The sequence below is a fragment of the Sminthopsis crassicaudata genome, chromosome 1 (assembly GCF_048593235.1).
Source record: "Sminthopsis crassicaudata isolate SCR6 chromosome 1, ASM4859323v1, whole genome shotgun sequence".
Taxonomy (NCBI): domain Eukaryota; kingdom Metazoa; phylum Chordata; class Mammalia; order Dasyuromorphia; family Dasyuridae; genus Sminthopsis; species Sminthopsis crassicaudata.
In genome coordinates this window covers 141,392,237-141,406,980 of record NC_133617.1, presented here as the reverse complement: position 1 = coordinate 141,406,980, position 14,744 = coordinate 141,392,237, and the positions used below count along the sequence as shown (strand labels likewise).

At 31.2% G+C, this 14,744-nt stretch overlaps 1 protein-coding gene across 5 annotated transcripts in view; it reads right to left on the bottom strand.

Annotated features, from left to right (window-relative positions):
* Positions 1–14,744, bottom strand: part of RGS22 (regulator of G protein signaling 22) — a 171,562-nt gene that overhangs the window by 35,158 nt on the left and 121,660 nt on the right. For all 5 annotated transcript variants that reach the window (XM_074268265.1, XM_074268270.1, XM_074268255.1 and 2 more), the window contains 5 exons: positions 14,257–14,451; positions 10,256–10,348; positions 8,696–8,853; positions 7,010–7,172; positions 2,687–2,845 (listed from right to left, as the gene is read on the bottom strand). In XM_074268265.1, the coding sequence (XP_074124366.1) occupies positions 2,687–2,845; positions 7,010–7,172; positions 8,696–8,853; positions 10,256–10,348; positions 14,257–14,451 (768 nt within the window). The remainder of the gene's footprint in view (positions 1–2,686; positions 2,846–7,009; positions 7,173–8,695; positions 8,854–10,255; positions 10,349–14,256; positions 14,452–14,744) is intronic.

Genomic DNA, 14,744 nt, shown 5'->3' with positions numbered 1-14,744 from the left:
TGATCTTGAATCAGTCCTGTGTTCCTAGCATAAATCCTAATTAGTCATAGTGTATAATATGTATATGTATACATATGTATAATTATTATTATAGTGTATAATGATAAGTTATTGTGATCTCTTTGCTAATATTTTATTTCATTATTCATTAAGGAAATCAGTCTATAATTTTCTTTCTCTGTTTAGGTATCTGTACCATATCTGTGTCATAAACTTAACATATCTTCTTAAGGAGAGCCATCTCTCCAGTTTGCTGAAACTTATGTCTTCTTTAATTATGTTAAAAACTGTCAATATTACATTTGTTTCAGTTCCTTTAATAATTAACTCATTTTTGTTGATCAAAGACAATTCAGTAAATGTATCAGCAGTTAATGTTTATAAATAGTTTAAGAAATATGTGATTCTTATTCATTGTCCAATATTTTCACTATGGAAATAAGTATGTGGTTGTTTGTATTTTGGTTCATTTCATAGGTTGCTGTGGCCAAAAATTCAACACACAGGAATTCTTTCTCCATACTAAACTGCTCTTTGAACAGTAGCAGGCAAAGTCTGTTACTATGACCATACTTGAAACCTGGTACAACCTATCAGTCTAAACAGCTTTCAAGAATTCAGAGTTATATTAACACCAGAATGAGACACTTGAGAAAAATTTTTTATGGAGAACAATAGTAGATCACACAGTAACAGTTGAAGAAAGATTAGGTTTACAATTTCCAGTGTTTCTTAGAGTTTAATCATAGTTTTTCCCTCCCACTCAGACATCTGCCCATCTAATTCCTGTTGAAAATTCTTTAATGTTGTTTAGACCCTGACATTGTATCAACTAGTTCCATAATTATGGAACTGCTTGTCCAAAGTTGTATTTATATTCTTTCAGAATCCATATCTAGTTCTTCGGCTGGGAGTCTTGCCAAAGACAGGAACTTCTTTCCCAACTGGCTCCTAACTTGATCATCTTAAGTCATTTCATTCCTTAACCCACTCACTGGTAAAAACTCAGGAGAGTCTATACAGTGTTCATCCTAAACTGTCTTGTTTGGATCCCAAAGATACTTCTTTCTAGATTTCAGGATTCACCCTATTGAGGAGGTCTGTATGTTCCAGTTGTGGCTACATGATAATAAAGCAAAGAGTCAAGGCATAAGATTGGTCAGTCCTAAAAAAAAAACTATTCAAACTGATAATTTGGCATCAGGAATACACACAGAAAGTTGAGAATTTTTCAATCTTCAATCAGTCATTCTGATATAGCTGAGCCCTGGTTTAACAAGGATTATCCAGAAGACAGATAGAAGCCTATAATTCAAACTTGATAGATTTCTTCACCACATTTTTGAACTATATGTTAATCAAAAGATTCCAATCCTTGTATGTTTTGGTTGATCCAAAAATTATTATTTTTATTTATGTAATAAATATTATATTAATAAAAATATTTAATGGCTGACATTATATAGTCAACGCTCTTTGATATTTATAGAGCATATTATTTGTGTCCATTATTTCATTTGATCCTCTCAACAACCTTGTAAGATAGATATTATTATTATTTTCATTTTACAATAAGGAAACTAAATCTTAAAAAAAGGTAAAATTACTCTATAGCCAAATGCCTAATAAATGGTAAAGCTGGGATTCAAACCCATGTCTTCTGATTACTATACTGGCAGTTTCCAAATAACTTTCACATAATTGGCAAATCACATCAAATGTGCAAACTGTTTGTCATCAGAGTAAAAATGGATTTTGCTGATATGGTAAGGCTGTTTCTAGACCATCACTGCTATTTATGTAATAAATCACTACAGTAAAAATAGTGTAGAAATTAAATAAATTGTACTTGAAATTATTTAGAGCAGTAGTGTCAAAAATTAAATAGAATAAGGGCTACTAATCCATACATAAATATCCCTGAGGCCTGCATTCTGACATAGTTTTTAAAATATTTTAACATAAATATAAAATATTTAAATATAATTTAATATAATTTGTTTTGTGAAATATTTCCCAATTATATTTTAATCTGATTCAGTCTGCATTCAGGAGGGCTGATGGAGGGAGTTGTGCTTAACACCTTTGGCTTAAAGGCATTAAGAGAAGCTAGGTAGTTGGAGGAATAAATTCGAATTTGGATGGTGTGAAATAAAACAATTGGAAAGAGACAACATCCTACCTCAACTGTCCAATGAAAATTTCCTTTTTAACATGAGGCAGGTTTATAGCTCCATAACTCCAAATTCTAATTTCCTTTCTCTACCTTAATTGATTTCCTTACTAACTCAGAGGACCAGCAGATTTTCTGGTGATTTGGCCCCAAAATGTTTGATCACTTCAGTGAAGGGGATGGTACTTTGAAGTTCCTACCAGTTAATTTTGAGAATGAGGTAGCTAGATGGCAAAGTAGATAGAGTACAGGTCTGGAGTCAGGTAGGCCTGAGTTCTAAAACAATCTCAGATGCTTGTTGTGTGACTGGGCAAGTCATTTAACCTCGTTTGCCTCTGTTTCCTCATCTGTAAAATGGCAAGCCACTCTAATATCTCTGCCGAGAAAACCCAAAATGGAGCTATGAAGAGTTGGACATGACCAAACAACCACCACAAAAATGATGATATGTATCATCTAAAAGTCATCACTGTATCAAAGATCAAAATGACAGGTTTGTGACCCTTCTTGTACCTTTATTTTTTGACGTTCTGCAAACTGTTCACATGATAGGAACAAGGGCAACCACATGTTTTCTAACCTCCTTTGGACACATTTTTGAATTTCCAGCAGAACAGGTGATGCCAGCTGCTCGTGGAGAATCATTCCCCAGCCACCACCTAATTGCATTATCTTTAAAAAAAAAAAAAAAGGAAATGTCAAAAAGGAAATATTTATGGTAGTTAAAGGGTATTTCTCATAGTCTGTGAATAAAAATCTGTCTCAGAGTTGAAACCATTTTTTCCTTCTCCATGTAAAATTTAGTGAATGTGAATGTATATTCACATTCGATTTCTTTCCCAACATTGGATGGAGAAAAGAATTTATTCAGTATGCATATACAGTTTTTTTATAGGTACCCCATCAACATTTATGAAATATGACATATTTGCTAGCTATCTTCAGTATGAGTTTTAAAAAATCTTTAAGACAATATAGAATAGGACAAACATTACTGGAACATTACAAAACTGTTCCGGTGTTACTGCATTAAAAAGGTTGGCATTTCTTTTTTTTTTTGCAAGGGGTGGGAGAAGGGAGAGAAAGACACAATCTCCTATCACCTGTTAATGTGTACACTTATATTTTTGAAAATAAATAGGGAAGATAACAAAATAATTGATCTCAATGTTAATTTTCAGGCTCTGTGCCATGATTGTAAACGATTGCTAAACTCATTTTCTTGATTAAACCAGTATATCAGAACTTCAATTGAACGGCGTTTCATTTCCATCTCAAAAAGAAGTAGATCATAATGGCATCTTCAGTCCTGTGGCTAATGAAGGAGGAGATATGTTTTAAATAATTAGTAATGATGCTGAGATAGTTTCAGCAAAGAGTGGAATTTGACAAGCAGGGCTAATTATCAAGTCCAAAGGTGGTTAAAAGCAAACATTTATATTTTTGAAAACTAGGGACAATGTCACATCATCCAATTAGCAGATCTTTTTGGAAAATAAGAAAAGCATACTTTGGAATTTTCCTAACTTTACTCCACATATTACTACCCTAGGTGTAGGGGAGAAATAAGGATGGGGAAAAATTGTTATAAAAAATAAAAAATTAAACAACTTGATAGTGTCAGTTCCCCCAAAAGCAATTCCCCAAAGCAATATTAATTAAAATAATCCTATAATCATATTTATATAACCTTTATTATTAAGGCCTATAATATACTTCCTTGGTTTCACTTCTATCCACCACTTTAAAGAATGGCTACTGTTATACCTATCAGTAAATACTTTCACATTTATGTTTTATTAAGTAGTCTAAAAAGACGCTGACAATTTTTCCTCTCTGTACTCTTCAGATATAGCATGTTGTCTAAGTGATACTCTTGATTCTTTGAAGATCTTGGCTCCCTCATTTTAAAAAGTTCCCTTCAGCAATTCAACAGTTAAAGAGGTTAAATAATAATGTGGTTTATTTAATCCTGTTATTATGAATTTAACTACATAAGACCTAGAAACATAGCTATAAGATAAGTAGGAAAGTGAAATAAGCATTGGGGCAGGAATATGCTAATAAATATTTAACAGCCATATCAAAACATTTTTTGATTCATTTTTAAGCTTAATCTAAATCACTGATAGTTTCTTGAGTCTAGATCATCAACAAAATAATAAACTAAGTCTTAATTTGCATCTTGATTATTTCCAAGATGTAAATGCTCACATGAAAAATTTAATAAGCAACAGCTGGTTGGAGCTGGTTCTGGAGCACTCCTACATAGGAGTGACAGCCTGAGAAAGTATTCAGGCATGGAAGGACTAGAGGTTGAAATGAAAAGTATAGAAAAAAAATTATCTTTGTCAAAGCAATTGCACAGGAGAAATAGCATGAAAGATGAATTTCTATCACTTTCTCTATTAAATGTTTGGTCCACTGGTATTCACACAGTATTGAGAGATCTATAAAAAATGCCCCCTGATGTTGGGAGAATCCCTTATGAAAGATTTATGGGATGCACAGAGGAAAGAAGAGCATAGGATGAGAAGGCTTAGATGGTTTCAAAGAGCATTGGAACCATCAGAGGAAGAATCCAAAAATTTAATCTCAGATCCATCAAAAACAGGTATTTCAGGTGAATATTAAGAAACCTAATATTCACATAGATTTCAGCAAAACATTTGACAAAATATCTTCTGCTTGTGGGCATAAGATGGATAAGTAAGTAGAATGCTGCTTGTTGAATTTAATTGGAAAAGAGACATGGATGTTAGATCAGAAGTGTCAGTTTGGCAGCTCATGGTCCCTGGCTTCAGAATTCACAATTGCAGTCTGAAGCAGATTAAAATGTAATTGAGAAAACAGAGGGAACTGTGAATCAAATTTGTAAAAAAATAAGAACCATGCACCAATTAATAAATGATCAAATTCCAATATTCATGCATATCCTTTGACCTAACAACACTTGGCATGAATTCATACTTGGCATGAATATCAAAAGAGATTCAGGGAAAACAAAACAAAACAAAAAAAAAAGGAAAATGACCTGTATGTACAAAAATTATTCATAGCAGCTTTTTCTCAGGGCAACAAAAATTGGAAATTGAGAGGATGCATATCAATTGGGAAATGGCTCAATAATATGTGTTTTATGGTATGTATTTATGATGGAAAATTATTCTATGGGAAATGATGAACAGGATGCTCTCAAGAAAGTCCTCAATTAATAAAGTAAAATGTACTGTATACAAAATAATAGCAATGTTCTGGAATGACTAGCTGTGAATGACTTTGCTTTTCTCAGTAGTACAATCATCCACAACTACTCTGAAGGACTCATGATGAAAAATCCTATCCATACTAGAGAAGGAACTGATTATGTCTGAATACAGACTGAAGCATTCTCTCTCTCTCTCTCTCTCTCTCTCTCTCTCTCTCTCTCTCTCTCTCTCTCTCTCTCTCTCTCTTTCTTAAACTTAATTTTTCTTGAAGGTTTTTATTTTCATTAAGGTGGGAGATCTATGATTTTTTTTCACTTGACTTTTATGAAAATGTTTCACATAACTTCACAAGCATTTTCTTAATTATAGGTGGGGATAAGGGAGAGAACCTTGAACTCAAAAATATAAAAATATTTTTGGTTTGAATATAACTGGGGAAAATATCAAATAAATAAATGAAATATATTTGAGAAATAGTTAATTAAATACAACATAGTTAATGTTAACTTGTGGTTTTCTAAGTCAATGCTCTGTTGAGATCTGTTTCTATTAGAATTTGACATCATTGGATTAGAAAATAGTATAGTTTGATGGATTTGGAACTATATGAATGACTGAAACTAAAAAGCAATCACTATTTGATTAATGTCACCTTGGAAGGAGGGTGGCCCATCGCCAATCCTTATTAGTAACCAGGGTTAAACTTTCAAGACACAAGGGAAATAACTATACTGGAGAAATACTTCAAGGTATGAGCCATGATCAAAAAGAATACAATAAAATATAATATTTTGATTATATCATACTAAAAAGCCTTTACAAAACTAGGAAAAGAAGAAAAGATTTGGATTGGAGAAGAAATTACACAGGTAGTAATAAAGCAAGTCTTAATTGGTCCTGTGACTTCAATTTTATCATTCTTGACACACTTTGCTTCTTAAAGAAACTATCAAAGTTAAGTTCCTTATACAAAGTAGTTATATGATTGATTTAAATTCTTATTTTTTAAAGAATGATCTGAATATTTGTTTTTGAATCATATTTTCTCCTGGAGTAATCAGCATACATTTTAATTTTGTATTTGGGATATTTAGACACCTGTTTGCAAAGATCTATGTGAACATAAATTTCAGTATTCCTAAAGCCCAAAGAACCTAAGTTTACCAGATCTTTGGAGTATGAATAAATGAAATACATGTTCTTAAAAAATATATAGTAAAATTAAAATTACTGAAAGAGTTCAAAATAAAGATAATACTTTCCAAAATAGTTTTAAAACTGCAAGTATTGGAGACAGAAACTATGGGGAAAAGGGTTTTCAGTGACCTGGAATGTCTATCTATCCTTTGAAAAATGAAGATTACTCCATGAGTCTAAGGCAAATGTCCCCAGTCATGGTCAATTTTGTATGAAATGTTACTTTCTTTGATTATGACAATGCTTCTTTAAATAAGAATTCTAAAAAATAAAAAGTAATGGAGGGCACTTATTTTACCAAGACAAATAGCCATAAGAAATAAATGATTTTAGATTGCCTACCATACAAATAAAAAAAGTAAGCAGAAAATCTCTGTCCAAGTATGAATAAAAATTTAGCTTGAAAGCTTCTATTTTGAAATACTGATACCTCATCTTGTTGCTCTTTTGTAGCTGGGCTGTTGGGTCCAAAAAAGTATTTCTTGTTAAGGTATTTGTTTTTAATTTCTATTGATTTTGCTTCTCTTTGCTTTTTATCTTGATGAAGTATTCTTCTGAACTGTTCAATGTCGGTCCAGCACATGAGATCCATACTATAAAAAGACATATTCCATTTCTGCTAAACAAATCATTGTTTTTAAAAGCATTTAGAAGGCACATGTCTAAAACTAATTAACATAATTATGCCAATGACGGGGTTGAAATTGTTGAATCTGATCATTAACTGGAAGGTAAGCCTTGATAACTATACACTATACTCTAACTTAACACTTTATCTTAAAATAGTTACCTTAGTAACTATTTTGTAAATATATGACAGTGACAAAGAGAACTGGAAGCTATAATATCATTATATTCAAAGCACTTCTTTAACAAAGTTCAATAATGACATCTTCATTTATGATATGATGATTTATTTATCTCAATCCAATATAAAAATAAATGTTAACTCATTAACATGTCATTTCCTTATTAACATTATATTAATAGTACTGTTGATATTATTAATTTAATGTTATATTAATAATGTTATCAATATTAACTTAATAGCAGAATCTATTAATAGTAAATTATCAACAAACTGTCTTTTTTTTACTGGATCATATAAATATAATATGAACAGATTACATTTTAGTAGTACTTTAGAAGTTGTAAATAATGAAACAATGCATGTAAGATTTTATCTATGTGGTGGATTAAAGATAATTCTCACTAAAAAGAAGAGAAAACTCTGCTACAACAAAAGAACAGTTTGATCAAGTATATACATGAGAATGAGCTTCAGGAACTGTCTGCTAGAATCAAGTTCTACACTCAAAAGTCATCTTTTGCTAAACGAAGGAGCTCCTCAGCAAGAGATTATGGCTGAGTTTACATTAGACAAATATATTGAAAATTCTCAATTCTTGTGCAAAACTTTTAACATTTGTTTTTGTTTATATTCAGTTGTACACACAAACATTGCATTATCACATATAGGAGACATGCTTCATTCTGTGGAATATTAAAATAACTTCAATTCTTTTTTTTATTATAGCTTTTTACTTGCAGAACCCACTTTTCCCCTCCTTCCTCCCACCCCCTCCCCTAGATGGCAGCCAAATATGTTAAAGTATATATTAAATACAATATATGTATACATATGTATACATATCCATATAGAATAACTTCAATTCTTTAAGGAAAAAAATGTAATATTATTGAAATGTTACAATAAGTATACTCTGGTGAACAGATAACCTTATCTTCCCAGAAACATCGTATCATACCTAAACAAAAGATTATAACAGAAGACAGTCATTATTTTAAAAGTAGTCAGTGCTAAAATAATTTAATTATTGTATTTTTACTTAAATTTGAAGATTTTAAACAATTGATCTTCTTTTTAAAAGATGTTAAATCTAAATCTGAAACCTAAAATATATTCAGAGCCATTCCTAATAATTATATTCAGCAATTCTTGAGAATTTAGCATAAAACTTTTGGGTTTGGAAAAAAAGCAAATTTCAGAATCAAAGGATTATGGAAATATATTCAATTAGAAGCAGATGGGAAAAGAATGCTTAATCATTGTCTAATAAATTAAATAAATTTATAAATGGTAAACATTACATACCTAGCAGAATGAGAAGCAAGAAACTGACGAAAATGTTCAAACTCCAGCTTGTTGTTAAGCAGATAATTAAAGTTAAGATGTCTAAATTCCTCAGGAACTTTATTCCAAAGTTGTGTTTCTTTAGGAATATAAGGGACTGGTAAATCCAATACAGCCTCCTAATGTAATACAAAGAAGTTGTTGTGAACATACATAGGAACATTTTTTACTAAATTGTCAAGCATTTTTACAAATATCTATCTCAAAGAACAGATTTTTCCCATTTTCATTATCAATATGTCAGTCAACAAACAATTATTTATTGCTTATGATGTCTCAGACTTGGTGGCAGGAATTATGGATACAACAAATACAAAAAAATGAAACAATCTCTATTTTGAAAAATGGAGAAAAAGAGTCAAAACAGTCAGACATGTCAATAGTAGAACTGAGCAGTCTATCCACCTAGCTGATTTAACACCTAGACAAATTATGAGTACTATCTTTTAAGAGCACTTTTTCATTTTGACAAGATTAGAGCAGAGAATTTCAAATAACAAGTTGCAGTTGAATATACAGGAGAATGAGGACAGATAAGTTTTCTGGAAGTCTGCTACTCCTTGAATTCCTCCCATTTACTTCATTTAAAGAAATGTAACACTATGGTTTAAAAAAAAAAAAAAAAAAAGCACATAGACTAAGTTTTAAACCTAGTTTTCCGTTAGTAGGGAGAGTAATTTTAAAATACTTTAAATTTATGCTGTTGATTTGAAGATTGACACATGAATCTATGATGATGTTGTTACATCAATGCATAATATTTTCTAACACATTAATTAACATAATTATAGAGACAATGAGGTGGAACAATGGATAGAGTACTGGTCTTGAGTTACAAAAACTGATTTCAAATCTTTCTCAGCCTCAGGCTCCTTGTCTCTAAAATGGAGATTATAAAAGCACCTACAACTCACAGGGCTGTTGTGAAGATCAAACAAGATAACCCATGTAAAGCACTTCGCCAATTGAAGTGCTATATGAATGTTGGCCATTATGTAATGTTTTAAATCCAGAGCTTATGTATTAAGATACAATTTTATAACACACATTAACAAATAACAAAATCTTAAACAAATAAAAATACTCAATCTAATAATTTTTCCTCTAAACAGTCAATTCCTTTTCACTTTTAAATTACTTATTACTTTTGTCAATTAAAAACCTCCCTTCCCATATGGGAGAGATTTGTCCTGAACTTATAATAGGTGGGAAAATGTGGCTGCTCTGAAAACTGACCAACAGCATTAAAACAAAACCATTTCTGGATAAAAATCTTAACTGTCCCACCTGGGGAAGATGAGCTATAGAGAATACCTAGAACAAATCATCTATTTAATTTTCCTGCTGTGGGGTTAAATAAGTCCACGAAATGTTAATGGCAATCAATAGTCTTGACTAGTAAATCAAAATCCATTGCTCCAATTTAAGCAAAGCTTGTTTTCAGTTTCTATTACTGCTTTGCAAAGTACTAACTCTTCAAGAGCAAAAAAGTCTTTGTATAAGGATGCACTTTAGTCTTACCTCTTCCCCCTTGGGAGTAGGCTCTTTGTGCATAGCCTGCAGCTTTCTTAAATACCAGGAGTCCAGCTGTCGATTTTGTTGCAACAGCTCCACCTAATAAAAATAATGTATCTTAAGTCATCAATAGATTACACATTATCCAGGGTGTCCCAAAAATCATTATTTCAAAGATCAAAGTAATATCTATGAATTAGCATTATCACTTAAATCAACTCCTGTTTCAAAGTCTCACTTCCCAATGACCTATGCCAGCTCCAATAGAACCTTACTCAGTAACAGAGTTACTAGCAAAAGAAACCAACACATTGATCACTTCTATCAAGTCTCATCCCATTCCCCTGCTCCATCATATCTTTGTTAAGAGGTGCAGCTATATTTCACCATCAATTGTTTGTAGCCAAGAGTTATGACTATATGATTGGAGTTCAGAACTTGTTATTTATCCTTTCAACCCTACTCCTCTTCTGAACTTCTCTGATGCTGTCACAGGTTCCATTTGTATAGCTACTTACACGTGTAATGTCAGCATTTTCCTTCAGTCCTTGTTCTGACTGTACATTAAACAAGACACCCCCTTTAGATTATGAGCTCCTTGAGGACAGAGACTTCTGCCCTTCTTTGGATCTCTAGTGCTTAATACATGCTTACTGACTGAATGATAAGTTCATAGCACCACTCATAGTGCAATAATGTACCTGTTTGTCTTTTCCTTTTTTTATCAACTTTGACAGTCTGATAAGAGATGGAACCTTTGAGCTCATTTAATATGCATTTCTAAAATTAGAAAGCAACTAGATTATACAGTGGATAAAATGATGGTCCTGGAGTCAGGAAGACATCTTCATAAATTGAAATCTGGCCTCAGACATTCAATAGCTGTGTGATACTGGGCAAATCACTTAACCTTGTTTGTCTCAGGTTACTAATTATAAAATTTAGCTGGCAAAGGAAATGGCAAGCCACTGCAGTATCTTGGCCAAAGAAATTCCAAAAGGGGTCATGAAAAATCAGAGATAACTTGAACCATCCAAAACAATAGCAAAAGTTAGAAATAATTTCAAGAATTGCTATTACTTTTGAAGGCCTATATTTCCTCTTTCAAAATTGCCTATTCATATCTTTTAATTATTTATTAATAGGAGAATTGCTATTATTCTTATGAATCTGAATCAATTTCATATATATATATATATGATCTTTGGGATAAAATCTTTATTAGAAAAAGCTTCTGTAAAGATTTTCCCCAGTTAACTATTTCCCTCTTAATTTTATCTGCATTGGTTTGGTTTGTGAAAAACCTTTTTATGTAATCAATATTATCCATTTTTATATTCTATTATCTTCTTTATCTATTACCTAGTCATAAACTTTTCCTCTATCTCTAGACCTGAAACTTCATCTGTGTTCCCTGTTTATGATCTGACCCTTTAATTCCATTTAGAGTTAATTTTGTTATGTGGTCTGAGGTATTGGTCTAAATCTAATTCGAGAAGACTGCCTTCCAATTTTCCCAGAAAAATTTCTCAAATCATGGGTCTTTACATAACAACTAAGGATTTCAGCTTATCAAATAGAATGCTAATGTTTTCATTGCTTTTCTATGTTGTATATCTGATCTTTTCATCAATAAAAAGTTATTTCATGTTGCAGTATAGTTTTGAGATCTCCCACTGCTTAACAACTCTCTTCTTCCTTCGTACTTTTTTTTTTCATTATTTCTCTTAATGTTCTTGATCTTTTTTTCTCCATCTGAATTTCCTTATTTTTCTAGCTCTTTAAAGTAATCCTTTGGTAGTTTGATTGTTATGATATTGAACAAATAAATCAATTTAGTTAGTATTGTCACTTTTATTATATTGATTCATCCTATTCATGAGCAATTAATATTTCTACAATTACTAAGGTCTGTCTTTATTTCTATAAAATGTTTTATAATTATATTCATATGATTCTTGTGTGTGTGTCTTGGTAGGTAGACTCAAATATTTTACACATTCTGTTGTTTTTAAAAGGAATTTCCCTATCTTTCTTGGGTTTTGGTAATAATATGCAGAAATGTGGAAGGTTTTGTAAGGGTGAATGTTGAAAACAATCTTTGCATGTATTTTGAAAAATAAAAAGCTGTTAGTTTGATGTAGGTTATTTATGTGGATTTTTAAAAATAACATCAATTTACTGAAGCTATTGTTTCAATCAATTTTTAGTTGACTACTTTGGATTCTCTAAGTAAACCCAGCATGTCATGTACAAAAAGTGACTAATTTTGTTTCTTCTCTTTATTGCTGCTATTTCTTTTTCTTGTATTACTGCTATAGTTAGCATTTCTAGCACTGTATCAAATAGTATAGGAAATAATGGATGTTTGATTTTACTCCTGACATTACTAGAAAGACCTTTAGTTTACCCTTCTTATACATAATGCTGGCTATTAAGTTTTAGATAAATGCTATTTGCCACATTAAGAAAAAAGTCTACTTACTCCTGTCCTTTAGTGTTTTATTTTGTCAAAAGCCTTTTCTCCATTTATTGACATGATATGATTTTTTATGTTACTGCAATTAACATGTTCTACTATGTTTATAGTTTTCCTAATCTTGAAACAACCTGAATTTCCAGCATAAATCTAATCTGGTTATAGTATACTGATATTTTTGATATGTTGCTGTAGTCCCCTTTTGCTAATGTTTTATTTTGAAATGTTGCACTGATATTTGTAAGGATTTTGACCTATAGTTTGGATATCAAAACCATATTTAATTATAAAAAAAATTCCTTCATAGGATTCCTATTTTTCATTTTTTCCCCAACCATTTTTATAATATTAGAATTATTCTTTGAATGTTTGATAGAATCACTTGGAAATTTATATAGATAGTATTTTTATTTTGAGAGTTCATTTCTTTTTTCTGAAGTTGAGTTGTTTGCTTTCCCTACTTCTTGTTCCTGAAGCAATTCTTTTTTCATCGTATCATGTACCATGCTCCATATGCCATTGTACCATGATGCCTCAACAAGCCATCACTATTTGAGGAATTTCTAAGTATATATGGGGGGAAAAATGGAAAAATGAAGCATCCTATCAGATCTAAAATCATGACACTTTCTTTTACCTCCTAAAATAACACAATGTATAAGGCACATTAGTTTAACAGAAAACATCTATAAATGGTTTTAATTTACAATTCAAACTGGATACTAAAAAAATACTGACTCCATCTATCAGTAAGAAGAACAAGTTTAAATATTGACTCAAGATGACCTTTTTATGATAAAAGAGGTCATTCAATTAATTAACTAGCATTTATTGAATTCTCAGTCACTGGAGTAAGGACTGGAGATACAAAGGAAAAGAACAGTTCTTGACTCAAGGAGTTCACAGTGTAAGGTGGAAGGCAACAATCAGTTACATACAAAGATCTATGCAAGGTAAACTAGAAATGATCTCAGAAGGAAAACAGTATGTTTAAGAGATAAAACTTGCATCAAATCAAGCATTCTACTTTATGGGTATAATATCATAATTCATGTAACATTAAAAAAAACTTAACTGGGATTAATCAATTAATCCAAACAGAATGTTGCTTTGAAACAGTGAGAAGGGCCAATTTCAGTATATAACAGCTTATTTGTTTATAGGAAACCAAAACTCAGATCTCTGTCTTCTGATGGTATTTATAAAGAAAACAGAAAATATCCCAGAATTAGATATTTTGTGGTGACATAAGTTATATAATAACAAATGTAGAAACAAAATTTGAGGGGGAAATAATTTGAGAAATATTTTCCCCTGATGTCACCAATATTCTCCCCACCCCAATTTTGGTTAATGGCCAAATCTTGAAGTCCCAACACATGTATAAAACAAATCTACTGCTCTAAGAGACATGTTTCTATTATTTCTCTACTGAGATATTGACCACATTACTGATTAATTCTGTATTAAACAAGTAAAAGGGAAATCTTCAAGACAGCCCAAACAAAAGTAAAGTGTGTCACAATACCTGTCCATAATTATTTTGATCTGATTTCACCATCTCTTTGAAGGGTTCAAGAAGGAGGAGTAGGATGTATTCTTCTGCTGCATCAAAAAGATCTTCAAATGGTGGGTCTATTTTCATATAAATCTCTTTTTTCTTTTTCTTCTCTAATCCAATATCAAGGGTAGCTGAAGGAGCTACATACATAGCATAAAGATACTAAAGCAAGAGAGAAAGAAACCATATTGGTAAACATCAGTTCTCTACAAATATGTTTTTCTAGACATTCTCCCTTCAAAAAAAAAATTAGTTGGTAAGATCTAGAAATATTTCTTGAAAAAAATTTTATAAAACTGTTTTGGAAATTTTTCTCATACATTTATTCCTATTTGATTTTATTTCTCTTCTTATTTCTACCTTTACTATCAGTCACTAGCCCTTGTACAATTTATTTAGTGCTAGAAAGAAGGATTTGGATATCATTTTAGATGTTAAGTTTTCTAAAATTGCAA